Below are 26,316 nucleotides of genomic sequence, written 5' to 3'. Positions count from 1 at the left end.
AATGAATAAGAGTTGAAGAGAAAGAGGTAGATAAATAAAAGCTTGTAAGAATGAATAATTAGCAATAATAGCTACAAAGCTACAGTAACAACCATGAGTTTCTTTTATGGACTATAAGCAGGACAAGTTTTACTGTCTCCACAGACTTTAATTAACATATCAATGCTCTCTCAACCGCAAATCATTAAACGGCCAAACTTATCACAAGTTCGCTGCAGCAGCTCTGCTCTCTTCTCTCTGAGTGACTCCATTTGTTGAGTTTTGCCGGAGCTCTCTGTGCCTGGAGCAGCAGGGGGGGAAACGACATCTTATTTCACTATAACTCCAGTGTAAATTCAGCCGCCTTCACCACAGTCTGTGCAGTGTCGAGGCTACTTTCACAGACAGAGGAAGAAAGACTACGGTATGTATGTGTCTTGGAGAGATGGATGCATTTACGCCTTTTCAACCTCTTACCAAGATGGTGCAATCATTTTTTCCCCCTATTTCTCAAATGCTCCTTGGGCTTTTTTAAATTTTTATTTTGAGATCTCTGCTGCTGTCTAATCTGCCCACGACTCACGGGGTGAAGTGTAAACAGAGTATTTGTTTCCATCATAAAAGATGATAGCAGTGTGAAACTCTATCATAAACAGAAGGGCAGAAATAACCAGGCAGTATTAAAGGTTATGGTGGTGATAATGGCAGATGAATACAATAATCAACCAGCTGTGAGTGATGCAGTGTAAAATAGATGTTCTACAATAACAATACACAGCATCACAGCTTACAATAACTATGCTTTTTCTAAAACAAGAGGAGCAGCAACATATGGTTCCTAGAGACCGTCGTGTCGACCAATCAGCACCACTCTGTCAGTCCAGACCCGGCTAAACTCCTGCAGGGCTGTTCAACTACAAATTCAGTTTCAAACCAAGACATTTACACTACCAGTCAAAAGTTTGGACACATTTTCTCATTCAATGGTTTTTCATTATTTTCATGACTTTCTATTGTAGATTCAAAATGAAGACATTCAAACTATGGAGGAACAGATAATTATAAGGAATTATGTAGTTGACAAAAAAGTGTTAAACAAAGCAGAATATGTTTTATATATTAGATTTTTTTTAAGTAGCCACCTTTGGCTTCGATTACAGCTTTTTGCACACTTTTGATTCTGTCATCAGCTTCATGAGGTCGTCGCCTGGAACAGTTTTCCAACAGTCTTAAAGGAGTTCCCAGAGGTGTTGAGCACTTGTTGACTGTTTTGTCTTCACCCTGTGGTCCAACTCATCCCAAACTATCTCAGTTGGGTTTAAATCAGGTGACAGATAACACTTTTGTTTTAATGAACACTTTTGTGTTTGCTATATAACTCCATATGTGTTCCTTCATAGCTTTAAATGTCTTCAGTTTGAATCTACAATTTTCATTTTCATTTAACCTCTATTTTAACAGGGAGGTCCATTGAGAGCAAGCTCTCTTTTTCAAGGACACCCTGCAACAAACACAATTCAAAACACAGATTACTAATACATCAATGCAACACAGTGAGCACAGAAATCTATAGTGCAAAATATAATAGAGAACCAGACTAAGAGTAGCAGGAACAAGGCTGAATACTCAGGACAATGTAGAAAGTAATAAAAATAAAGAAAGACCATTGAATGCTTTTGACTTGATACCAGTGTATCTGGCCCAGATGTGATATTCATTCATTGTTTCCCTTTAAAGTTTGGTCTCATTTGACATGAGCACATAGAAAAGTGCATAAAAACTATGAAAAAAGCTTTAACACAACAGAAACTGAGGTAGTATCAATATTTAACCCGACCTTTGAAATAAAGAAATAAACATTTTGGGCACACCTAAACCAAGTGCATAAAGAACAAAATAGTATTCACAGCCTGGGCCGCCATGTGAATAGGCCTGCATTAGTAATACCATGGTAACAACACGCAATTAGCGCGTACTGTATTGTAACAAACCTGAAGCAGGAGTGTGTGTGTGTGTGTGTGTGTGTGCACCTTTTTACTTGTTCATACGAAATGCACAAACTCAGATGAGTCAGAGTGTGAGGTAACAGAGCTAATGTCTCCAATTAGCTCTCTATAAAACTACATGTGTAAATGTTTTAATAATTATAGGAATGATAATGGAAAGAACAAAAAAAATAATTCCATATGACACAATTAGATTATCCTGCGCAGCGGATTCTCTATTCAACTACATTAGCTGCTGATGTCTTCCATTGTGCTGCAGGTGCACCCAGACTGCATTAATCTAATGTCCGTGAACCTTTTAAGGACTCATCATCATCATCACCGCCATTGACAGCCACAGTGAAATGGCACTGACGCCTACTTTTTTATTTCCCCTACGTAGGAGTAAATAGCGGTGATTCAAGGAGAACAAAAATACATCCAAATGAAGGAGGGCTCACAACCTTGTCATTAATGCACGTACGCGCCGTGATTGCCTCCTTTCATCATCAGCACACTGTTGAACTCGCTCTCTGCTCCGCCGTGCTCATTTAAAGCTTTTCACTGGAAGACTGTGATCAAGATGTATCTGTTGAGTTTCCCTCAGCTGTGGGGGAAAAAAAGAAAAAGACACTATTTGTATTTTGCATGTCATTAATCACGCAAAAAACCTGGCATTATACTTTTTTTTTTAAAAACCTCCAGTGATGGAAATTGTAGCTTTTATAGGCTGACTACTAATGTAACCTACTTCCTCGGCAATTTATTGAACGTTTACTCTGCTGTGAAGACGCTGTGATTAGTACTTGTGTCTTCGATAGGCGTCTATTCAGCTGCAAGACGAAAATGATTAACTATACTATCTCTTCATCAGAAACACTCGTGATTAGAACTGTTTGCATGTTCAATACCGCACTATCTTGTAAGCCTATTGATTGCTTAATGGCTCTGCCTCAGTCAGCCGAATGCCAATGAGATGAGATGCTTTTCACCGGAGCTCGGAGTCGTGTGAGCGGTTATGATCAGCGCTCATTGTGGGTTTTTTTTTTTCTCCTCTAAACTTGCAGCTTGCGAAATAACGGTGCGGCTCCGCTGGTGTGTTTACAGCGGCGTTCATCACTTTGTTGCAGGTTAAACGGTTGAATAAACACGACTTCACTCGCTAACATCCTTTTTCACTTAGCATTTAGACGTGAAACTCTTAATTCCCACATTTGACAGCTGCCTTTTTTTTAATGCAGCTGTGATATATCTCACTTCTTCCTGTGGTGACACATGAAGAGTCCTGATTACACAGGACCAGATAAGATCCTATATAATCAGCTTTAACTGGATCTGGATCTGAAGTGGTGCTGTCACTGTAACGTATCTAAGTATGTGCAAACGCAAATTAAGATGTACTTATATCAATGAAGGTAGACTATAATATAACCATAACATTTCCCATCACAGCATTGCAAACTACAGCCTCCAGAATGAAATAAAACTGAATCAATGCATCAAAAACAGTTTGAACAAACAGTGAACATTGAAATGTGTTATAACAATCAACTCACAACAAGATTTTAAATTAGGCATTTAATTTATGTGCCAAAAAATGAATGTAACACTAAACATCATGTACTGTAGAAGATGTCTTATATTTTAACACTATTCAGTTCATGTGTATATTTATTCAGTGGCAGCTGCGACCTTGTGGCTTGAAGTGGAAATTGGAAATTAAACAATATGTCAATCACTCTCGGTGGGTTCTCCTTGGGTCGTGGCGGTGGCTGTGGATTTCACCTCACTCGCCACAATGAGCTGCAATTAGTTGGGAAAAATCACATGTTAAATGAATAAATGGAAATGTAATAATGTATGACCGCGCGTTTGGTTCATGTGATACAGTAAGGATTTTCTCAGCCTGTCATCGGGAGCAGACTGAATAATTTCAGTGGTAATTACAGCTAAATTAAACTAATACATAATACAAAAAGCAAATACGGAGTTAAATTAGGGATACGATGTGGAAAATAACTGTCAAATCAGGCTATTGAGACATTTTCTATGCTGGGACGAGTCAGCGGAGTGTGCTGAAGTCGATGCAGGATATCAACAAAGAAATGTCTTATTCCAAGAATTTAAAGCAGATATTATTGGTCTAAATAATGTCTGTGAAATAAGTCTTAAGTCATTACTTATCTACTGTAAGCACCAGACTCTCATCTGTTCCATATAGATTAAAAATAATCGCAGCTTTAGTCCTGTACAGTATTATCTGTGTTGCCTCCACAAGCCTCATCACGCAGGGTTTCCTCTCTGTTTCAACAATTATATCTACTGTACAATGACAGTGACTGTGGGTGTCGACTTTACATAGCAATGTGATATGAAACTAAAAAAACAAAGCTGTCAGGGTCTGTTCAGGGTCAATGAGGGGCGGTGGAGCTGTAAATTACCTGTAAGCACATTCGCAGAGAGCAAAGTCTCAGATGTAATGCTGTCAGAGATCACAACAGTAAAGAAGCAACATTGTGTCTGATTTTTTTGAATTCATAAACCTTGAGTTTACCTTGAACACAGTATTTATTGTAGCCGTTCTGTCTGTGTATGTGTTTTTGTTTCCTTCCCAACAGTTCTTGCTGACCTTCTGGAGAAGGCTGTGGCTCATCTATCCAGCTCCGCCACCGAGTGCTTCTTCTCTCCACCTCAGTACAAAGGTCAGTACAGAAGAGCAACACACTCAGTGCTTTTTATTTTGTTCTTGACAATTTAGACAAGAGAAAAATAACTAAAGGGCAGAGTGAGCCAGACTCTCTGTTAGTGGGACGTAGTGTTGTTTCCCTCTTGTTACTTTCTCAATTATTAAAATATATTTTGGAAGAAGTGAATAATTTAGTTGTTGTAGCTATTACATAATCATGTTGAAGTCTCTGTCAGGCCTTATTACATACATTTATCATCATCACTGCAGTGCAGTGCTGCTTATGAATTCATACAGTTGACTTTAGGTTAAGTTGTGACACCCAGTGTTTGTGCGTAACAACAGAGACACAATATGTTGAGTCAATGATGGAGGTCGACTTGGAGGCTTCGTCATGACATCATATTTGTGCTTAAAGGCCTCGGATACTCGGCCATGTGGTGTATGTGGTGTGTGTGTGGGGAGAGGCTGACTCAGGAACCCCTGCAGAGACGTGTGGGAAGACTGTGGAGCAGCTCAGCAAAATGTTAATGCAGAAATAAACTTCACTATGTTTGTTTTTATAGGGAGAAAAAGAAAACACAAAGAAGATAAGAATTTGGTGTTAGGTTACTGCAGTGGTTTGTTGAGCTGCTGGACTTCACCTGGCATTAGAGCAGTGGTGCACCATTCAGTGTGTTTATATGGACTTGAGTATCCAGTTTGTGCATGTAAACATCATATCCCGATTTAAAAAAAGCCAGGTTTTTCGAGAAACTTGGTTTTGCTCTCTGGAGAACTATGAAAGAAAATAGGAAACTGTGGCATGTATACGCCATATCCTGGTGTCTGATCGCTGCCACTGTCTGTGTAGGTGCAGGCAATGAAAAAAAAACACACGTCATATGTCACATATGTCACACAGTCGATGAAAGGATGCCCTGAAAGTTTGCCCTCCACTCTGAATCCATAAACCGCATTAACATGATCTTGTATCACCATTAACGGCAGCGTGGCAGTAGCAGGTCAGATGGCGTTCAGAGGTCAGAGGTGAGGCCATACGTTGCTGCTCTCTTCCTCTGTTGCTAAATATACGATGAATGAGCCATACTTGCAACACGATCAGCATTTGTGTAACAGTGCCGAACCAGCAAGAACAGATTTCAAAATTGCTGCAGTCAGTGTTAAAGAGGAGCTATGTAAGTCTGGTCGCTTTTCCTCTTGTTTTGCTAACCCTCCTCCCGGCCATGTGCATTTGTTTACAATGAAGTGGGCTCAAAATCAATTAATGGAGCAGTAGATAATGTTATATATCATATACGATGTTAGGACGTGTATATTTGCGTAGTTTAATCTGTCATTAACAAGAGATTATGGGTTACGGGGTGCGTTTGTGTCACGATGCCGCAGAGACGAGAGCTGGGACACGGGGGCGGCGGCTGCGATCTTGCAAAGTTTGTTTTCAGCCAAGTTGAAGACAGAGAGCCTCCATTCTCCCTCATAACAAGCTAAGCCATTTATTAAACCATCACAATTACTTTGAAGCTGTTTAATTAAGGTAAAAATTTAGCAAAGTTAAGCTACAAATCCTGCATAGTTCCTCTTTCAATAAACATCACAGTCATCAGAAACCAGGATACTGGTATTCATCATGTAAACAGAGATATTAATAACCAGGTTTCTCTGTGTGCTTGTAAAGCAGTATCCTGAATATGATCATAAACGGTATATTGCTCATAACTGGGATACTCAAGTAAACGCAGTCAGCGTTGAAGCCCCAATAGAGGATATTATAAGTTGTGCAGGTTGTGAAACTTGCAGAGAAAGCATTTGTTAGTTGTGATTTGTGTATATAGACATAGATTTGACTGACACGACCCGACTGCGAGGTCTTGAGTGACCCGCCTTTAAGGACGTTTTCCTACTTGGAAGGGGCGAGTTAGTCAAGTCTTTGTAGCTCGTCTGAATCAGCAGACGGGTGTCGGGGAGGTCTGAAGGACTTGAGCTTCTGGCAAAATGTCAAATGACTCAGGAAAGGAAAGTTTTTCAGCCCCTGACTGGGGAGATTTTTCTCTTTGGTGGAGGTCACTGAGGTAGATGAAAGCTCAGCAGCAGCAGCAGCAGCAGCAGCAGCAGCAGCAGCAGCAGCAGCAGCAGCAGCAGCAGCAGCAGCAGTAGTAGCAGCACATCTGGGCCAGATGAGAGTTGAGTTTTTTCTTGAGATGTTCTTGAGGCTTCTGAGAAGTGTTGGTCTGTCCTTGCCGAGACAGTGTTGTGTGGAAGTTGCAGTCTGTCTCTGTGGACTCGCAGACTCTTTCTAATTTTCAAAACAGCTTCAGCACCATGATAAATAATGTGTTACACTTCCCCAAACCGAACAAGTGAATGATTTAGTACAGGCTGGCTTGTTTGGCTTGCCAGTGGGCTAAACAACTGGAACATACTGATAGTAGCCAGAAAGAAAGGCTGCTAATTAGTGAACACCCAAATCTTTGCAAAGTGTAATTTTCCTGAAGGTACAGAAGAACTAGACATTATTTACATATTTATTTTTTCCAACTACAAAAAAACAAAACAATGCAGTTATACCAGGTCATGGTGTCATGACGACGCCCTCCACCTGGAAAAACTTCTTCACAACAAAAAGTCCAAACCCTGTGATACGACATCGCTGAGGAAATGCAATTGCTTCCTCATGTTTAATCAGGTTTAGATGATATTTTCCACATTAGCTTAAATAATCACAGCCTCAGCGCTGATGGAGTTTCACTACTTTATGTGTCATTAGTGGAAATACTAAATAAAATACACTTGATGCGACTTGATGTCTGTGAATCAAATCATGTTTTGATGTGTGAGCAATCATCAGGCACTGATTAGTAACATTCATCATAATTCTGAGACTGTCGCTGCTGCCGTGAACTCATACCCAGAAAGAGTCAAGTAAAGTTTTAATATATTAATGTAGAACGAACAGTCGAGACACGTAAAGCAGCAACAACTACACTTTATATAAACTTAAGGACGGAACAGAACAGCTGAGGTGAAGTGATGCCAGAGAAGATCAAGTTGTAGAGAGAAACTAGAGAATGCATTTCCTGAAGGAAATACGGTTGAATGCTGAAAGCTGGAAGCTGAATGAGCTGAATAAATTGTTGAAACAATGCTGAATTAAAGCAGAAGTAAGCGATATATTTGTGTTAATATAAGTCTTAAATAGTTATATCTTCCGACAGCAATCACTTACATAGAGTGTTTGGACGGAAACACGGGTCTCTCAGTCCCTCTGCTCTGCTCTGAGCCGAAGAGAAAACTTTTCTCGTATCCTACAGTTTTTATCCAATGAGGAGAGAGAACGGCATGCAGGGCTGTGTGTGCAGCCAAGGGATGCGCGTGAATGTGGTGACGTAGGGACGAGGACTGTTATGGTGCGTTCAAGGCAGCCCGTAACTTGTGTTTTTCCGACCTGTGAAGTCGTACCAGTTCGATCTGGTACGAGTTCATGGGTTGGAAGTTACGAGTGGCCGTTATAGTGACTTTCACAGGTAAAACAGGTCGGAAAAACACGAGTGGGTTGCCTGGAACGCTACAAAATGACTTGAAGCTGTAATTTACGGTTTCAAAAGCCTGCCTGGAACGCAGCATTAGCCAAAACGACCGGACCACTTACTTCTGCTTTAAGTGAAGAATTGCTGAAGCAATCTTGAAAAGATGAAACAGTGTTGAACCATTACTAATATAACAATATCTGAAGAGTAAAAGTAGAACATAACACGGAGGCTGTGAAATGGTTGGAAATTACTTGAATTGTAAAGCAACAACAACTTTACATGAACTCAAGGACGGAACAAAACAGCTGAGGTGAAGTGATGTCAGTGTAGATCTTGTTGTAGAGAGAAATTATTATTATTATTAAGAAAAAAAAATCCAGACTGAGGCAGTAACTCTAACTATCGTCACCGCCAGGTCCCCGGGAAAACATATTCAAGCAATTACCACGCCACTCAAACACATTTAATTTGTCTCGCTCTTGCAGCGGTTTCATTTTTTATGCAAATGCATCATCGCCTATGGTGACAGCTGGTTTCCAACATAATGACGGTACAAAAAGCTTCTGAGAGCAGTATGTGTTTTATTACCAGAAGTAATAAATGAATATTAACTGTAAAATATGATCAGATATCAATGTCAAAACACCACAATAGAAAGGTTAAGGATGTGATGTGGTCCGTTAATCACAGAGCAGCTATTATCAACTATAATCACCGTTTACATTAAATCTAATCTTTTATTTCTATACTTAATATGACTCCACTGTTTTATTCTGAAGTAACATTAAATATAACAGCGCATGAGCTACAGACTGCACACTCTGCTCTGTATGAAATGCACAACAAAGGCATCAAGTAAAGGGAGGAAGCAGGAAGTCTGACTGAGAGTGACAGGTGGAGAACAAATCAGCCACTCTGATTGGCAGCTGGGGATTGTGATTGATTGACATGTGTATGATTTTTAAAGATGCTGAGAACTGAAAAAAACACAAAGTAGTCTGAGCACCGAGCCGTCGAAAAGTTTAAAGCTTTTGTTTTTCACGGTGTCTCCATATTATTATTATAATTAACATTATTTTAGTCTTCAGTGGCAGTCAAGGATGTTTTAATATCTTTGAAATCGTTTAATATCCCTCTGCTAATTGAAGAGTTTCATCAACAACTTCCATAAGACTTTATCTCCTTGTTGTCCATCGTTTCTTCTACACACACACAGACACACACAGACAATGCAATCAAGGCTTTAATTGATGCAATCATTCCACTAGATTACCTTTGTGAAGGCTTTGGACTCATAGGACAAGTTTTCTTTTTCAAGGTCCTTGTCCTTTGTCTTTGCACTGTGCTGATACATTTGTTTCAGTAGTTGTTGGAGGTTCAGTTGGGATATCTGATAGTACAGGCAAAGGAAGTTATTTGTCATTTAAGTGCTTTACAGAGGATATAAAAAGAGATACAGTTGTTGTGTGGGACTGAAAAGGAAGAAAAACACGAGGTAGATCGAACTAAACTCATTCAAGAAGATGAATAAATGGTCTTCAGGCTGAATCTGAACAAGGAGGTTGCAAATAAAAGTTTTATAGCTGAACTGTGAGTCGGAGCAAACCACATGTTTCCTGGAAGCTTGTTCCAGATGTGGAGTTCACCATGAAACAGCTGTCAGAGAGTTTTCTACATTGTTAGAAACAGTGGTAATGGATTATTTCTGCATCAGTGTGATGAAATACCTTCATTTAGGATGACGAGACTTACCTATGTGGATATTTATTATCTATAGTCAATTTTCATCTTTAGAAACCCAACTATCTCATGGTGTAAATCAACATTGTGTTTTTCCTGGGGGGTAAATACATATCTTATCTGTGTTTTCTTCATTTAAAAGAGCATTATCCATGGTTGTGGTGTGGTAGGGATGTTATTGTATGGTAAATGCAAATATCTGAAAAGCCATCCCGAGTCTCATCCGTGTTCATGTATTCAGACAGATGTCCCTGAGCAACAGCTGAGAGAATATTTATATGTGAAACTATGAAAGAATCCATTCAGATCAGATGTTATGATGATTTAGCAGAGGGTCGTTTGTCAATAAAAAGCAGCATCTGTGGCATTTCTGAAGCTGCATTGTAAATAATGAATACCAGTAATTAAAAGGGATATGTGGAATGTGTTTGGAGCACTTTTATTTATTATGCATTTTTCAATAAGGAGAGCAGCTCGTCAGCCACTTTCTTCCTCTTCCTCCATTGAAGACTGACATATTTCCCTCGGTGTATTGAACGTCTTTTATCAGAGCTGCCTCTGTTACATCACTACAGAGGCATGTGTCCTTCTCTGGGGGGGCAACGCTGATGAAGAAGCTCAATTCTGAGTGTTTGTTTTAATGATTTATTTATCCAAGTTCACTCAAACACTTCAAAGTTGTTGATTTTTTTTTTTTTTTTTTCACTTAAAGACTTCATTTTTTTTTTTTCTTTTTAGAAAATCGGCCAAACTTATTTACATAATTTCATTAATACATATCAGTTATGGGGGAATTGTCCTCCCAGGATTTACACACAGGGTTGTTGCCAGTGTTTATATATTATACTTATTCTGTCCAGGGCCTAAAAATAGATTTAATTGAAGATGTGAGTGATACATAACGTTTATTTAATCAACTTATATAATTAATCTAGGGTAAGCAGCAGCGAAGAACAGGGAATACAGGGCGGCTGCAAAAGAACTGGTGGAAACTTATAATAAATTTGTAAAAAATGACACAGAGTGAGAACTGAGGTCAAACAAAGAAAAAGGACAAAAATAAGACCCAGCAGACAGGTCTTGTTATGAAACGGTGCGATGAGTAGTTGTAGTGGTTTTGCGTTATTCAGACATATTAATAAAAAACCCAGTAGAGGCCGTCGTATAAAATCTCCCCCATCAACAAGAACCTGTCATGGAGCTGCTGTTTCAGTCTCTACACATCTCTTCATCGCTTTCAAAGGTTCTCTGGTGTCCTTTCTGTTTCATACTCTCTGTCTCTCTCTTTCTGACACACACACACACGCGCGCACACAGACACACACACACACACACACACAGCTATTCAATTTGACCGTCTTATTCTCCTCCCACCAAATAGCCTCTAAGGAGTCCAGGAACCTGTCAGGGTCTTGTTGAATTCTGCAATCTGCCAGTTACATGTAGTGTGTGTGTGTGTGTGTGTGTGAGAGAGTGTGTGTGAGTGTGATTGACGTTGACTACAGTCTCAGCCACTCTGCCCTACTCGAGTGCTCCCATTGTGCGGAGAGAACAGACTCATTTGCCGAGTATTAACCTCTGTCAGCCGAGCGTTCTGACTTGTATCTGCTCACCCTTCATGGTCCTGACTCCTGCAGCCGCCCGTCCACCAATCTCATTTAATTCACCCACCTGTCCAAATTGGGCCGAGTGGAAATAAAGAGCGAGAGAGAGAGAGAGAGCACCTTATTTTTTTTTTATACGGCTTTAACATCTTAACACTTTCTCATTCAAATGGATCGTTTCACCTCACTCTGCCTTGAGTTTTAAACAGACTCGTCTTTACTGTTTTAGACCAGGTAGAGGAGGAAAAAAACATGGAAACATTTCAACTTTACTGATGTTAAACGTGTGTGTTGTCATTGTGAGAGACAACACCAAATGTACATTTTAGATTTCTCCTCTTTTTTGTTACACACAATTTCGATATTACATAAAAACATAATCTACGGTATGATACATTTACATAGTTAAAAATTAAACTCATGACACACAACCTCTTTGGATTGACAGAAAAGGTTTTGTGTCCAGTTCCTCCACAGTGTTTGAGTTGTTGTTATAGTGTCAACCTGACAAGTGCTTTTATTTAAAGGGGAACTATGCAAGTTCAGTTTTTGCCCCCACATGTACATTTGTTTTCAACAAAGCTGGCAAGTATATTTGTATATTTGTTAGTGGTGCAGAGTATCAATAACCTCACGGATCGGATCGGATCACGTTTTTTGAGTCACGGATTGGATCATTTTCAGATCGGTTGGAACAAAAACCTTTGTGGAAAAGTTTGGACATGCCTGGCCTAAGTGTTCCCACTCTACATGCACAACTTTTTTTTTCATCAACTGATCAGCGGACCACTTGTGTGCCAATCCATGAAGAGTAATCCGAACGGATCACGGACCAACAACGATCCATTACACCACTAATATTTGTGTAGTCTTATCTGTCATAAACAAGAGATTACGGGTTACGTGGGTGTGTTTTTTGTCGTGGTGCCGCACAGACGAGAGCTGGGACACCGGGTCGGAGGCTCTGATCTTACAAGATTGGTTGTCGGCCAAGAGACGCTAGGTGGAAGGCAGAGAGCCTCCATTCTCCCTGTAATTTAACCATCACATTTGCTATGAAGCTATTTGGTTAAGGTAAAACAAATCTTGTGTACGGTAGTTCCTCTTTAAATTACTTTGAGGCTTAAAAAGGAAAAAGGGATCAGATATTTCATAAAATAATCTGAAAAATGAAATGACATACGTGCAACTGCTGCACAAATATGTCTGGAGGAATATTCCTGTCTTTAAAACTTGACTTTTAAAGTTTAAAATCGCACATTTGCAACTTTTCTATACCAAGAAAAGCCATACAGTATCTAAAATAGTAAGAATTCTCTTATTTCTAAAACCAACTGAAAAGTTTGATAAGATCTTCCGCTGCAGGTGAGATACAAAACAAGCAACATCTTTCCAATTACACAAAGTGTAGATATTTTTTCTTCCTTCTTCTTGCAAATGTGTTATTTCATAATGTCGGAGAATATTTGAGTATTCTTCTTGTCAGTTTGCAACTTTAAACTCATAAAATTCTTTTTTTTTTTTTTTTAAGTTTTACATTCAGAACTTTACCCTCTGTCTCTTCCAGCTCAATTTTTATTTAACCTTCAATAAAAACCGAATCCACTCCTTGGAGGAGATTGATCTTGGAAACAGCAGCTACTTTAAAAAACTCAAGATCCACTGACTCACTTGTTCTGGAGCTTTCAGCTGGGTCATTGTGTCTTTTCACTGTGAAAGAAAAAACAAAAACCAATGTCAACTCCACATTTATCTTTAATGCTGCACAAATAGTGGATGTGCTCACTCACACGGCTCCTTGTGTCGACGTTGTTGTTGCACTCATCTCAAAGGATTTCCTCTTAATGTGTCTCATAACAATGACTCACTCTCCCTGAGCCTTTAATTCTGCAGGCTGCTTTATTGCGAAGGCTTTGTTTTAATTCATCTTAAGCACAGAGGATTGTAACCGTTCTGGAAACGGAGAGCTGCAGATTTCCCGACATCACTCTTCATAACTTTTCGCTCGGCAATTAGGAGCAGGTTTTCATAACTGATGTCACAGGTGCGTCGCACGAACGGCGTCTTTTTGACGGTCGGTTTCATCTTAACAAAAGTTAAACGATTGTGATTACAGTTATTACAAAGTGTAAAAAAGACTCCGGTGGCACAAAGCTGGAGAGAAAGGGAAGGTGGGAGAGGAGTGGAGGAGTTAGTGAGTGAGGGAGGGAGGGAATAAATATAACAAGAGAGCATTCATCTTCATTAGACAGTAATTGCCATCAGCAAGAGGTTTTTAGAGATGTTAATATGTGAGGAGAGACGGGTGAGAGAGGAAACACAGAACCAGTTGCAGCTTCGTGGCCTCGTCAGCAGCGATTCTCTCTCAATTAATGCAAGATTTGAAGCCCTGTTATTAATCTACATTGTCCAGCTGTGATTTTTCAATAGTAACAATATTGAATTATCGCCTCGATATGTAGATTACAGCCGGGCGGATTATTGTGGTCCCCGTGCACCCACCATCCCTTCGATACGATATTTCTGCGCCATTAGCCTGTAAATTGGATTTGAAGTTTATGCTGCCGCGCTGGGTAATACCTCTGCTCATCACAAACTGTCTGAAGCAGGGGATGCATTAGCACAAATGTAATAATATTCAGTATCGCCCTCCTCTTCCCCCCCAAAGTCAGGAAAGCAGTGGAAACGTCTCCCAAAACAAAATATCGCTCCCGCTGCAGTTTATTGCTTCATCCGTCGTTCCCCTCTCCGCAACAATTACAAACTGTATCTCCGAAAAACTAATATATTTTTATGATTCTGCGCACTTAATGGTGCTAAGTAAGAGCCCATGAGAACAGCTGGGGAGTGATAGAAAGATTTAAAGCTGCCTGGTTGCTCCGGTGTTATTCAGCTGCTGTGGTAGGAACTCAGACTCCGACTCACACACAGATCCAGTCCTGAGATAAAGAGCTGTCTCTCTCACACCGCTTCAAAATTTCAATTGTTTTTTTTTTCTTCCAAAACTCAATCACACTCCTAAAAAAATAAAATAAAATCATGAGTTGTGACTCCACCGCAGTGAGAAAAACACTTAGCTAAATTACCCGAGCCACCTTGACACAGCAGCAACTCGCAAAAAAACATCACAGTTAAAGGGGAACTAAACCCCTCAGTTTTGGATGACGTGCTCTAAGCTTGAAATTCAAAAAATGCCTTGATTATGGGCGGGACTCAGGAGCACTCTCCGATCCCCCCTCCCCCCTCCCCTGCGCCCCATTCACACCCGCGAAATCACACAAAAGAGAAAAAAAAGTAATAAACACACATCGACACTTCTGCTAGCGCTAACGAGCTACTAACGAGCTACTCAACAGCACTAGTAGCGTGGACACTACTAGGAGCCGTGACACAGTGCATCTACAGCTGATCCGCCGGCTCGTTAGCTCGTTAACGGCTCGTTAGCGCCGGCGGTCGGCCGCACTAACGATTCCCATTCAGGCAGCTGTTAGCAGCCGTTAGCCGCAGCGGAGCAGCTTGAGTGCCTAGCAACCGTTAGCGGCAGGCAGCAGCCGGTGCTGATTGGTCGGGGAGCTGGTGGCCGGTGACGAAAGCTGCCTCCAAAACGTCATCTGCCTCCATCTCAGCCAATAGAAAAATTCGATTGTAATAGCCGTGTTTCAACCCATAGAGGGCAGTCACTCTGCATTTTTACTACAAAATTCACCAAATTGAAATATTTTGACTAAAATGTCAAAAGTTGGACCAGAATCAACTGACAACACTACCTTATACCCAAATATATTTGTTTTCAGCAGAAAAAAGTGGTTTGGGGGTTTAGTTCCTCTTTAAGCAATGCAGAATTTTTACCTTAAAGGGATAGTTCAACATTTTTGCTAATTGGCCCATTGCTATAATCCCTATAGTTTTAGGAGTAGGTTTGTTACCTTTAATTGTCAGTGCAAGCCATTTTTAGAATGGTGGAGCAGAGCCGTGAGCTGCTCAGATGGGATTTACGCTAATGGGATTTCTTGGTTTCCCTCATCAAACTTATCAAATACACAATCCAACAACTCCACAACGCTCTGGTGGACAAGTTGTGACTTGCACATTCACCACACTATGAGATAATAGTAGAACGTTACGAGACAGAGTTGTTTTAGAGGTAAATTCATGAAAAACAGCTGATGTAGTACCTGTTGGGCGCAGTTTATTGGCAAGCAGTCTCTGCATTTACCTTGAAAACAACTCATAACGTTCTATCCCTTTAGCTATGCTACATTTTTACTTTCATTGATCAGCTTTGGAGTAATTGTGATGGTTAAATAAATGACTTGTAACTTGTTCCAGGGAGAATGGAGGCTTTCTGCCTTCCACCTAGCGTCTTTTGGCTGAAAACCAACCCCCGACCCGGTGTCCCAGCTCTTGTTTCTGCGGCACTGCGAAACAAACGCGCCCTGTAACCTGTAATCTCTTGTTTATGACCTATAAGACTACAAAAATACACACATTGTAACATACAGTATGAATGGATTGCTTTCTTGCCGGCTTTGTTGAAAACAAACACACTTGGCCGGAAGAAGATTTAGCAAAACAGCGGAAAAGCGACCAGACTTACACAGTTCCCCTTTAAACGCAGATGGCTGCTGTTAAACGGCCGGCTGCAGAATCACCTGGCAACAACATCACAACCTGTAGCACCTTCACAAGTACTAAAAGTCATGATGCGCCATCTTTCCTCCGTCTGCACCCTGTCATCCAGCCTGTTAGTGATCTCTAAAAACTCCCATCCCCATATCATTCCCACTCTGGGCGCCACCAGGCCTTGATGCTTGATAACGGCCACCTCTCATCTTTAATCTCCCTGTTTTTTTGCAGCAGCAGCAGCAGCAGAGGAGAAGAGCGTGAAGAGTGCTGTATTATCATCTGTGGAACAGCTGGGAATCAACATCTGTCTCAGGTATGTGAAGTGCTTTTCTTCAGCCTTTCGACCTTCATTCACTAAGAGTCTTACAGCAGCAGTAGCAGTCAGTGTGTGTGTGTGTGGGGGGGGGGGGTTGAACCTGCTGCGTGGAAACTCTTCAGACCGACTCTTATGCTGAGCAGCTAACTGGAGTGTTTACTGGAAACTGCTGCTGCTGTTCAGATGTTCAGGCACTTCAGGATCTGTGTAGGTGTTGGGTGACGATGTAATACTGTAATGTTTGGAATTATTATTATTATTTTTTAACGGGTGGGTGTTAAGGGGCTAAATGATGGAATCAACATTTATATTATCAGTAAGTATTATATAAATTACAAATCAGTTATTTAGGAGATGTCAGGGGCTCAGAAGGTAATTTATAAAGTGTAATTAAAGCAACATTGTAGAGTTTATCGGCCTTAAAATAATGTTTCCAGACGCATTGCAATGGTAGAAAAATGGTTAATAGGATGAATGGTGCTTATCTATCTATCTATCTATCTATCTATCTATCTATCTATCTATCTATCTATCTATCTATCTATCTATCTATCTATCTATCTATCTATCTATCTATCTTAATACTTTTTAAATTGAATAACTCATTAGTGTCAATGTAGGAAGAATACTTAGTGAACTGCGTATTTAACCAATGTTTAATATTGTGTATTTTTTATAAAGTGTCATTGAAAAACTTAAAATTAAAAACAAAATCACAGACACAAATGATGAACTGTGCACCTAGAATCAGAAATAAGCATAAACTCACTCTGTGCATATTTATTGTTCAGATTTAATTAACATTGTTCATTTTCTAATTGTGCACAGTGATTTATCCTCAATAATTAGACATTGAGTAGACTCAGTGGTTTACATATGAATACCTCTGTAATTGACTGTAACTCTGGGTTTTCAGTCAGTTGATTTGAGTTTCCTGAAGGTGATAACGCAGCTACGGCAGCAGAGCTCCACCATGGACCTACATTTAATCTTCCATTTCCATTTCCCCATCAGCTCGTTGAACTTACAGCCGGCAATTTGACTGTCAGAGCTCACCTGTGAACCTCATCATGTAGTGTAGTGCTGCCACTCCACAGCACAGCACAGCACATTACTGTACCTTCAGGCTCTCATTTTTCCAATTTCATATTATCCCTAAGCTCAACGAAACATCTCACACATGTTCCCAGTTCTTTTATTATAAATACCTGTTTGTGTGGGGGGAAATAGTTTATGCATGTTGGTTGTGTTTGCAGTGCACATTATTCATACACATGGCCTCAGGTATTGGTTTCTATGTCCCAGAAGTGTAGAAGAAAAGGAGTTGTTTTGGGTTTTTTTCCCCTTGGAGCCCAAATGTGCTCCACAGATGTACAGAGGGAGAAGGTTGTCGCTGTAGAGATGGAAAACAGTTCTTCCAGACAGATAGGAGATGAGAGTAGAGTAAACTGTGCAGAAGGACTCAACCTACAAAGATCTGTCCTTCAGAGGATCTGAAAACTCAACTGAGGTGGCCTGTGCTGTGTACACTATTTTATTTATTTTGTATTCAAGGCAACTTAAACTGAAGAGTCACGATGTCCCTCTCTGCTCCTACGACTGAACTCCCCATACCTGCCTTCTCCTGAGCACAAAGCCGGTGTCTGTTCTATTCTTTATGTCTCCACCGTTAGGACCTCTGACGTGCTCTTACCGTTCTCTCGCTGCTCGTTCTGGTCTTTAACGACGCCCCACTGCTTCATTACAGACTGGATACCACTCTTTCCTCGACATCTCTTTCCCCCGGAGGAAGCTGTGCAGCTGAAAAGCTTCAGTTCAGAGCATGTTCTGATAGACAGTGTGTCATGTTTGCACTGCAACAGAACACACACACACACACACACACACACACACAGAGCAACATGTTTTAGGATTAAAAATTGTTGGAAAAGAATGTATAACTACTGTATTCTTTGACTTTACAAGTGTCAGTGTGACACAGAGTTAAATCACACTATGTCTAACTTGAATGTGGTTTTGATGAGTCCTTTTGGGAATTGGCACGAGGCCTCAGTATTTCTTTCAGTCGGCAGGCAATTTATTAGCTTCTCAGTTCTTTTCTTCCACTGATTGACAGATTGACATGACTGCATCACATATACTGTACCACACATTTCCTCTTCTACTGCATCTGCATCCCAAATGTCTTATTGGCCGTACTGGGGTCAGATCTTTACTTTAACTTTCTTAGAAGATGCTAAATTGTGGCTGTAAACGGTGCATGCTGTCAGCAACAAAACTCAGGCAGACTGTGGTGTCCAAACAGTGATTGGTAGGCGGGTGGGGTGGGGGCAAAATGTGCCAAGACCCCACACTCTGCTGCTTTAGCTAAAGTCAATACTCTTGACAGCGTCTCATTTGTGTTCTTTGATTTTGTATCTCTTCCACCTCAAAGTTTAATGGACTAGAGACTTTTACAGCAGTCTGAGAAAAGTCGGGAGATGGAGAGTGTGGAGATCAGCCACTGACCCACTTATCCTGCCCTTTGTCTAAATTCGAATACTTCCACTAGTACAGTTCAATGTAGTAAACTATGTACACTCTGTACTTTCTTCTGTAGTTTGTTGTTTACACGAGAATTTCTGTGACTTTTTTCCCCCGGAAATATTACATGTTTTCCCAGAAATTTCTCAAACATTTTCCAAAAATGAACGCCATTGGTCCTAATTGGAACGTACATTGACTAAAAAAGAAACATTATTAGAACAAAGTGCAGTATTTCTGATGTTTGTCCAATGGGGGTCCGTGGTCCAATTTGTTTCAGTTTAGGGTAAGAAATGTAAAAAAAAGTTTCAGAACCACTGTTGTAGAAGACTTTAGCTTTAGATCTGTGGTCAGAGGCTTTACAAGTTGTAAATATTTGCAAAATGCGACAGCTAGCGTTAGCTCGTTGGGTAACGTTAAGCTGGTGATAGTCGGCCACGGACACCACACCGTAATTCAGTTCAGACAGCTAAATGAATACAATAATGGCTTCTATCCAACACATGTGTACAGTACGATGTAGTACCATGGTAGTCCCTCGCCTTCCGTTAGTAGCCAAGATGGCGATCATTGAGGTGAGAAGTGTCCAGTGTTCCACCCTCACCCTTTTTTGACCGTTCTGAGTGCAGTTACAGTACACTGCATTTTGCCATAGCTGTCAGTGTGAACACAGTGTAGTACGGAAGTGTGCGAATTGAGTCACGGCACTGGTCTGACATCAACAATCATGTCTTCTAAAGTTTTATATGAACATCAGTTGAAGCTGCTGAACAGTTTCTGTGTGGTTTCCACTCTGCTGCAACATGACTGGACTGGTTGGACACAGTAAGTGCATGACCAGGTGTTCCTAATAAAGTGCCTAGTGAGTGCATACAGCAGGATAAAACAGGAGCTATGGGAGTTTAAAGAAAAAATAGTGGCTCTGATAAATGATCAGCCTCATAAAGTCTTATTTCATTTGATCTTCCAGAGCGACTGAGTGTGACACGGAGCAGCAGCAGAAAACAGTCTCACAGGAAGTCGTGGATTTTTTTGGCAAAACAAAACCCCCGATGCACAGTAAAGGGAATAAACCAGATCTCCTTCATGTTTGTTTTGTCTTATCCCCACAGGTACGGCAGCTACCTCAAGCTACTGAGAGACGACACCGCCGCTGCCGCCGCCGCCGCCACGCACGACTTAACGCTGCTAATGAAGCACATAAAGATCTTCTTGTCCTCGCAGAGAGTTAAAACTTCCTCGGAGCTCTGTATCCTTTCCTGGGAGGCGCTGTACAGTACAGTAGGAGGAAACACTGCAGCTGTACAATAAGAGAAAGATAATCACCTCTGTGGTGTTGTGTACATTTTCTCTGGCAACACTGGTTGTATATATACATTAGTGTTGGATCTGTGTTATAAAGTTTATGGCCTTAAAAGTAATCTAACACTGTTTCCAACATGCTTCACATATTACCACAGAGCTACACCAAAAGGGCAATGTAAAGTATATTTACATTATCTACACATTTGTTTCTAGAATTACAGATTGAAGAGTCACATGACAGATGTAGATGTGCCTGCCGTGCACAGTGTGGGGGGAAAACCCACGCATCATAAAGTTTCTTGAATCTCATAACAGACTGCAAATAATTGTAATAACTGAGTAGGATGATATTACAGCAGTGAGTGCTGCCAAATGTGTAAAATCAACTTTCATTTTCTCAAACACAGAAAGAAGACGAGCAATCTGAAATAAATTGACTCTTATTGTATTCTAAAACGAGCAGAAAGTGAAGTGCAATAGCTCACTGTTGGCAATGCAGACTGATACTTTCACATGCTGATAACCCGTCCCTGTCTTTACCTAGAGAATATATATATATGTAAATGTAGAGTATATGTATATAGTTTTGTTATTTTCCCGCTATTAATCCACAGCAGAGGTCAGAGGAGCAGTGTCAGTCTCCACAGACGTGTCCACCTCTGTCTGACCAGCAGCTCTCAGATCGTTTTCATTTTTTTTACTATGAACAGTTCAGACGTCTTTTGTCCCCGATAGCGACTGATATTCTTCCTCCTCTCTCTTCTTTAGAAAGTTTCCTTTTGTATGTGGACAATTGAGACACGAAAACAAGGAGTGGAGATAACGCGTCGTTCCCCCGCACACAAATATAAAACACGCTGACATTTTCTCTATAAAGGAGCAATAACAGAGAGGCCGCGCTGACATTTGAGCTGATACGAGGAAGTTGGATGTGAACAAGCTTCTTTTATGCAGGGTGATTAGATATCATAGCTGCATGCATATGTCCTACACTTCTGTTATGCTGGAAATACTGATAAAGCTTTCCAGCAAGTCCTGCTAGGTTTAAATAAATAAATACATCTGATTCCAGTGAAGACCAGTATCTATACGTATAGTTCAGTTAAAGTAATGATCATCAAAAACAAAGCATTGATCTTAGAGGCAGCACGTGTCAGTATTCTTTTAATGTGAGCTTTTCCAGTTTTATTCATGTTATTGAGTGACGGTGGATGGAAAAAATGCCCTGGTTCTCGTGGGGGCTCATCGTTATTCATAATTCTTTATCATTCTAAGTGATGTCTTGACAGAGTGTATTACAAATGGATGAGACCTGTCCGTCAATCAGATTCAAAAGAGCATGTAGTGAGGTTTCACTGATGAGTTTGTTACTGAGGAACGAGCTCATACTGTTGCGTTGTGATTACACTTTCCTTTACTGTACTTCCCCCCCCCAGAGCTTTTAGCTACAGCCTGTTATTTTGTCTCATGAGTACAGAATTAGGTCAAAATAACCCTTATAGAAAAAAAAAACACATGTGGTTCCAGCTCATAATGTGAAAACATGTTAAAAAACATGCAGAGAGATGTGGTTTCTGAAGCTCATTAAAACTCCCAATGGGATTACATGTGTTTTAAATTCTCATATGAAACCCATAATAAATCAGGTAATAATTGTCTGTTATATGGGCAAGATGAAAAAGTGGTTTTGCACAAAGTGATGCTCACAATCACATCATGTGAATACTGATTAGTTGGATAAACCCTCAGATTTTGTGTCTTAAGTCAAGGTCCACTTACTAGCTCTTCCTGGGGCTTTCAGTTGCATCTCAATATGTTCCTTAATCCTTCATGCAAATGAGCAAAGTCTTGAATGGAGTTTGTTCATCTGCACCTTGGCCTCAGTTCTCAAACTTCAATGAACAATTGTAGGACTTTATTTGTCCATGTTGGGTTAGGGTTGCAGAGAAATGCAGAGAAAATTAGTTTAATAGTTGTTTTTTTAGCAACACATTCAAATCTTAGTAACAACTAATGTCTCTGCACCAGTTAAACTACCTTTTTGTTGCTGTTGAAGAAGCTTTAAAAGTTTAAAATACTTAGAATAGACCATAAAATAGCTGTCACATTCAACAGCGGAGAGCAGGAGAGCAGTTAAATATAAATTAGTTTTCATCGTACTGAACCACTCTTCTTTTTGTCTCTTTGATTGAAAACAAAATTGTTGGCATTTCAGCTGAAAGTAGTCGTCATTAAAAAAGAAACACATTAGATATAAAAGTTCCTTGTCCAATTTTCCTCAGTGACTAAAATGTGACAGACTGAGTTTGTAAAGCATATTCTACACGGTGTTGTGTTAGATTCACTGAACGTTTCAAGGGTAAAAATTAAATTGCGACATAATAAATCCATCCGTGTGCACTCTTCCTAAACAAACGTTAAAGGTGCACACTGTTTGTTTTTTTAATAAAAGGTGGCAGCTCAGCAGAAAGACATAAAAGCAGGACGTGTCATTACCCTGCAGTTGTTTTCTGTACTCGAAACCAGATTGTGTCCTCACTCTCAATTAACCGCTCCGTGGTTCTGCTGGACCAGGACTCAGACTGAGGTACATATATATATTATCAGTGCAGCTCTTTTGCTTCCAGCAGGTTCTGGGTGAAATGATATCAAATGTCTCAATGAAAGTGAACTGAGCCTCAGCAAGGACGCACTTGACAGGAGAAAGCTTTAAAACAGAAAACCTTGGAGGCTGCTTGTGTTGTGACTCTGGTCTTTTATTGCGTGTTAGGGTAGAACTGGATCTCGGAGGCTGTGAAATATTGTGGTTAAAGGGATAGTTCAACATTTTGGTAAATTGGTCCATTGCCATAATCCCTATAGTCATAGCAGTAGGTTTGTTAACTTTAATTGTCGGTGCAAGTTGTTTTTAGAACGGCAGAGCAGAGCCGCGAGCTGCTCAGAGCTACGCTACGGAGGCTAATGGGATTTCTTGGTTTCCATCATATTCACCATGCTATGAGATAATAACAGAACGTTACGAGACAGAGTTGTTTTAGAGGTAAATTCATGCAAAAATGCTGATGCGCGTTGCCTTCAAGGGCAGTTTTTCAGCAAGCAGTCTCTGCATTTCCCTCTAAAACAACTCTGTCTGGTATCGTTCTGTTATTATCTCATAGCGTGGTGAATGTGCAGGTCACAACTTGTCCACCAGAGCGTTTTGGAGTTGTTGGATTGTGTATTTGATGAGTTTGATGAGGGAAACCAAGAAATCCCATGAGCCTCCGTAGCATAGCTCTGAGCAGCTCACAGCTCTGCTCCACCGTTCTAAAAACAGCTTGCACTGACAATTAAAAGTAACGAACCTGCTGCTAAGACTATATGGATTATGGCAATGGGCTAATTTGCCTAAATGTTGAACTATCCCTTTAACGGTCTGTCCAGGCATTACTCACTGTGGCATCAGCATCGTTTCACACTAACATCATTTCACTTCCTCTGACTCTTTACAGATAAAATTGAAGATCCAGGCACACTCAGCTTTAAATTCCAGTGTTTACGTAACTAATTCTGTTTATACAACCACCTGCTGTCGCCAGAAATGATCTGCTAAGTCACATTAGCCTGATTTGTTTAATTCTGCCTTAATATACAGCGCAAACTCTGGATCATTAAGTAATAAAATGCACAGGCTGTTATTTAATTCAGATCCATTTTTATGTCTGAGGTGCTGTTTTCCCCTGATTAAATCTCTTTAATGTTTTAATTTGTGTCGCACCAGCTAACGCAGAATAGATTTACAGTCCACGTCTGTGTATCTGAGCTATTTATTTCCACTGAGCTTTGTTTGTGTTTTAGCGTTGCCATGAGTCTGAGACATTGATCTCTTCCACCGGTCGTTCGGCTCTTTAACTCTGCCCACCAGTCACTCAGCAGGATGGTTACCCCGGCCACGACTGGCTGGCCTCCACCGTTTTCCTCATCATGTCTGGAGACACGGAGCGATCGCTGCGTTTGCTGCTCGGCCTCTCGTCTCTGCTCACGTCCGCCTTCATCTGGCCTGCGGGGATACACGCATCTGTGAGTGAAATGTCTACAAACACAGAACGATCTCTACGCAACGATTTATAGATATATTATATATCACACTCACTGAAAGTCTTCCATCTTTAATCTGTTGTTTTTCTTTTTCAGTCTTGATGAAGAATTCAACATTTTCTAGACACAATGAATGTGGATTGAAACTCTAAATATTTGGTTGAAAGTAGAACGGATTAACAGAATTATTAATCAATAAGCAACCATGTTGATAAGATCTTTTTCAATCATGCCACATTTCCACATGTTAAAATGTGAAGCTGTGATTGATTTTTGTTTTTTTCCTCTTTGTTTTCTCACATGATCATAAACTAAATATATGAATGAATCAAACTGGTATTTGAATAAACCAATTAGATTTTACAAGTTTTTTAAGCATTATTATTTTGATATTGTGGTTCATAAATTAATGAATAAATGTACCAAGTTAAGATTTAACTTCCATTATTAATTTTCATTATTAATGAAAGTAATTAGTGTGACTGCTGAAGCAGTCACACTATTGTTCTTCTGTTTGGCCATTTTCTTCCGCCTTTTTACGGTCTTCTTCTAGTCCTTCATACTTTGTGCTATTTCAACAATTCATATATCAAAACGTGCAGCTTTTTTTGAACTTTATTGGCATTACTTTTCTCTTTTTAACTCTTTATACTTTTTAAAATATTTAACTTTTTCTGATTTTTTTCAGCTTTATAATGGGTGTGTATTGCGTCTAACGAGCAGAGCCAGAGTGGTGTCAGAGTGGGGAGAGGCAAAAAAACATTCTAGAGTTTTTCTGGCTAAACTGTCAGCACGGCCACAAATTAAACTTATTTTCTCCAGTTTTGTAGCCACACTTGTCTTCTGGCTAAAATTCTGGTCAAAAATGCAAAGAGACTTAGATAATAATTTAAAATATTTTTTAAATGCAGCCAGGGAGCTCTCTGCTCTCATTCAGCTCAATGTATTTTTTTCACATCAGCAGGAGAAGGAGCTCAACTTTGTAACTTGCTGTTAAGTGCTTTTTAATTCATTTTAATTCACCAAAAAATAGTCACAGGTCACAAAAAAGTCCTCTTCTTGCTTGGTGTGGCTAATTTATACTAATTTCTCTTTATTTTAAGAATCATTGAAAAATCTCACATTCATCAAAGTCTCAATCTCTGTTCACCACAACTCCACTGTAGTGTAGGGGGTAGGGTGGCTGCTTCCCAACCCCAAGGTCACTGGTTCGAATCCAAGGGAAGAACTCTTGTTATGTTATGTTGAATTCTGCTCTCCTCCACCGCCTTCAATTGGTTACAGGTGTTTGTTATCTCCTTGATTACTCATACCAGTTTGCAGCACATCATCACATTACAATGAATGACAACAGTCTTGAAAGCAGTGTGCTCTCTGTAGCCGAGTGGCAGAGTCAAGGTTTAGTGATCATATGGTCATGGGTTCGATTCCTGCCTCAGTCATTTCACATCATTGCTTGACTTTTGATTCCAATTATTCAGCTGTCATTGGACAGTCTTTGATTCCTCATAGTATAAAGCTCATTGTAACTCAGGTTCTCTGTGGCCATATGGTTAGTGTGTTAGGTGTTGTGCTATTTCAACAATTCATATATCAAAACGTGCAGCTTTTTTTTTTTTAACTTTATCGGCATTACTTTTCTCTTTTTAACTATTTATACTTTTTAAAATATTTAACTTTTTCTGCCACGATTCCTTACTTTTTTTTTTAAGCAGAAGCCAGTGATCCAAGGTTTCATCAAAGGTTTTCTTTACCCCTCACATACTGTCTCTGTCTGTAGCCTAGTGGTTAGCTTGCTGGTCTGGAGACCTGAAGGTTGCTGGTTCAAATCTTGCCTCAACAACAATTATAGTGAATTATTTTCCCAGTTGTCCTCTGTTGACTTCTGATAACTTGCTTCATGTTGAAACTGCTGCTCTCAGCCTGAAATTCACAGAAATTTCCA

The 26,316-nt window shown here is 40.1% G+C and overlaps 1 protein-coding gene across 3 annotated transcripts in view; it reads left to right on the top strand.

The window, feature by feature from the left end:
• tbc1d32 (TBC1 domain family, member 32) overlaps nucleotides 1–26,316 on the top strand; it is an 89,122-nt gene that overhangs the window by 45,664 nt on the left and 17,142 nt on the right. Inside the window, exons 27-30 of one of the 3 annotated variants that reach the window (XM_084001295.1) lie at nucleotides 4,583–4,666; nucleotides 16,382–16,463; nucleotides 20,102–20,238; nucleotides 24,199–24,353. In XM_084001295.1, the coding sequence (XP_083857421.1) occupies nucleotides 4,583–4,666; nucleotides 16,382–16,463; nucleotides 20,102–20,238; nucleotides 24,199–24,353 (458 nt within the window). The remainder of the gene's footprint in view (nucleotides 1–4,582; nucleotides 4,667–16,381; nucleotides 16,464–20,101; nucleotides 20,239–24,198; nucleotides 24,354–26,316) is intronic. The other 2 variants (XM_084001294.1, XM_084001293.1) reach the window with 2 other exon arrangements.

This window comes from Trachurus trachurus, assembly GCF_905171665.1.
Source record: "Trachurus trachurus genome assembly, chromosome: 24".
NCBI lineage: Eukaryota > Metazoa > Chordata > Actinopteri > Carangiformes > Carangidae > Trachurus > Trachurus trachurus.
Note: the sequence above shows the minus strand (reverse complement) of the source record. Positions and strands in the feature narration are given on the sequence as shown.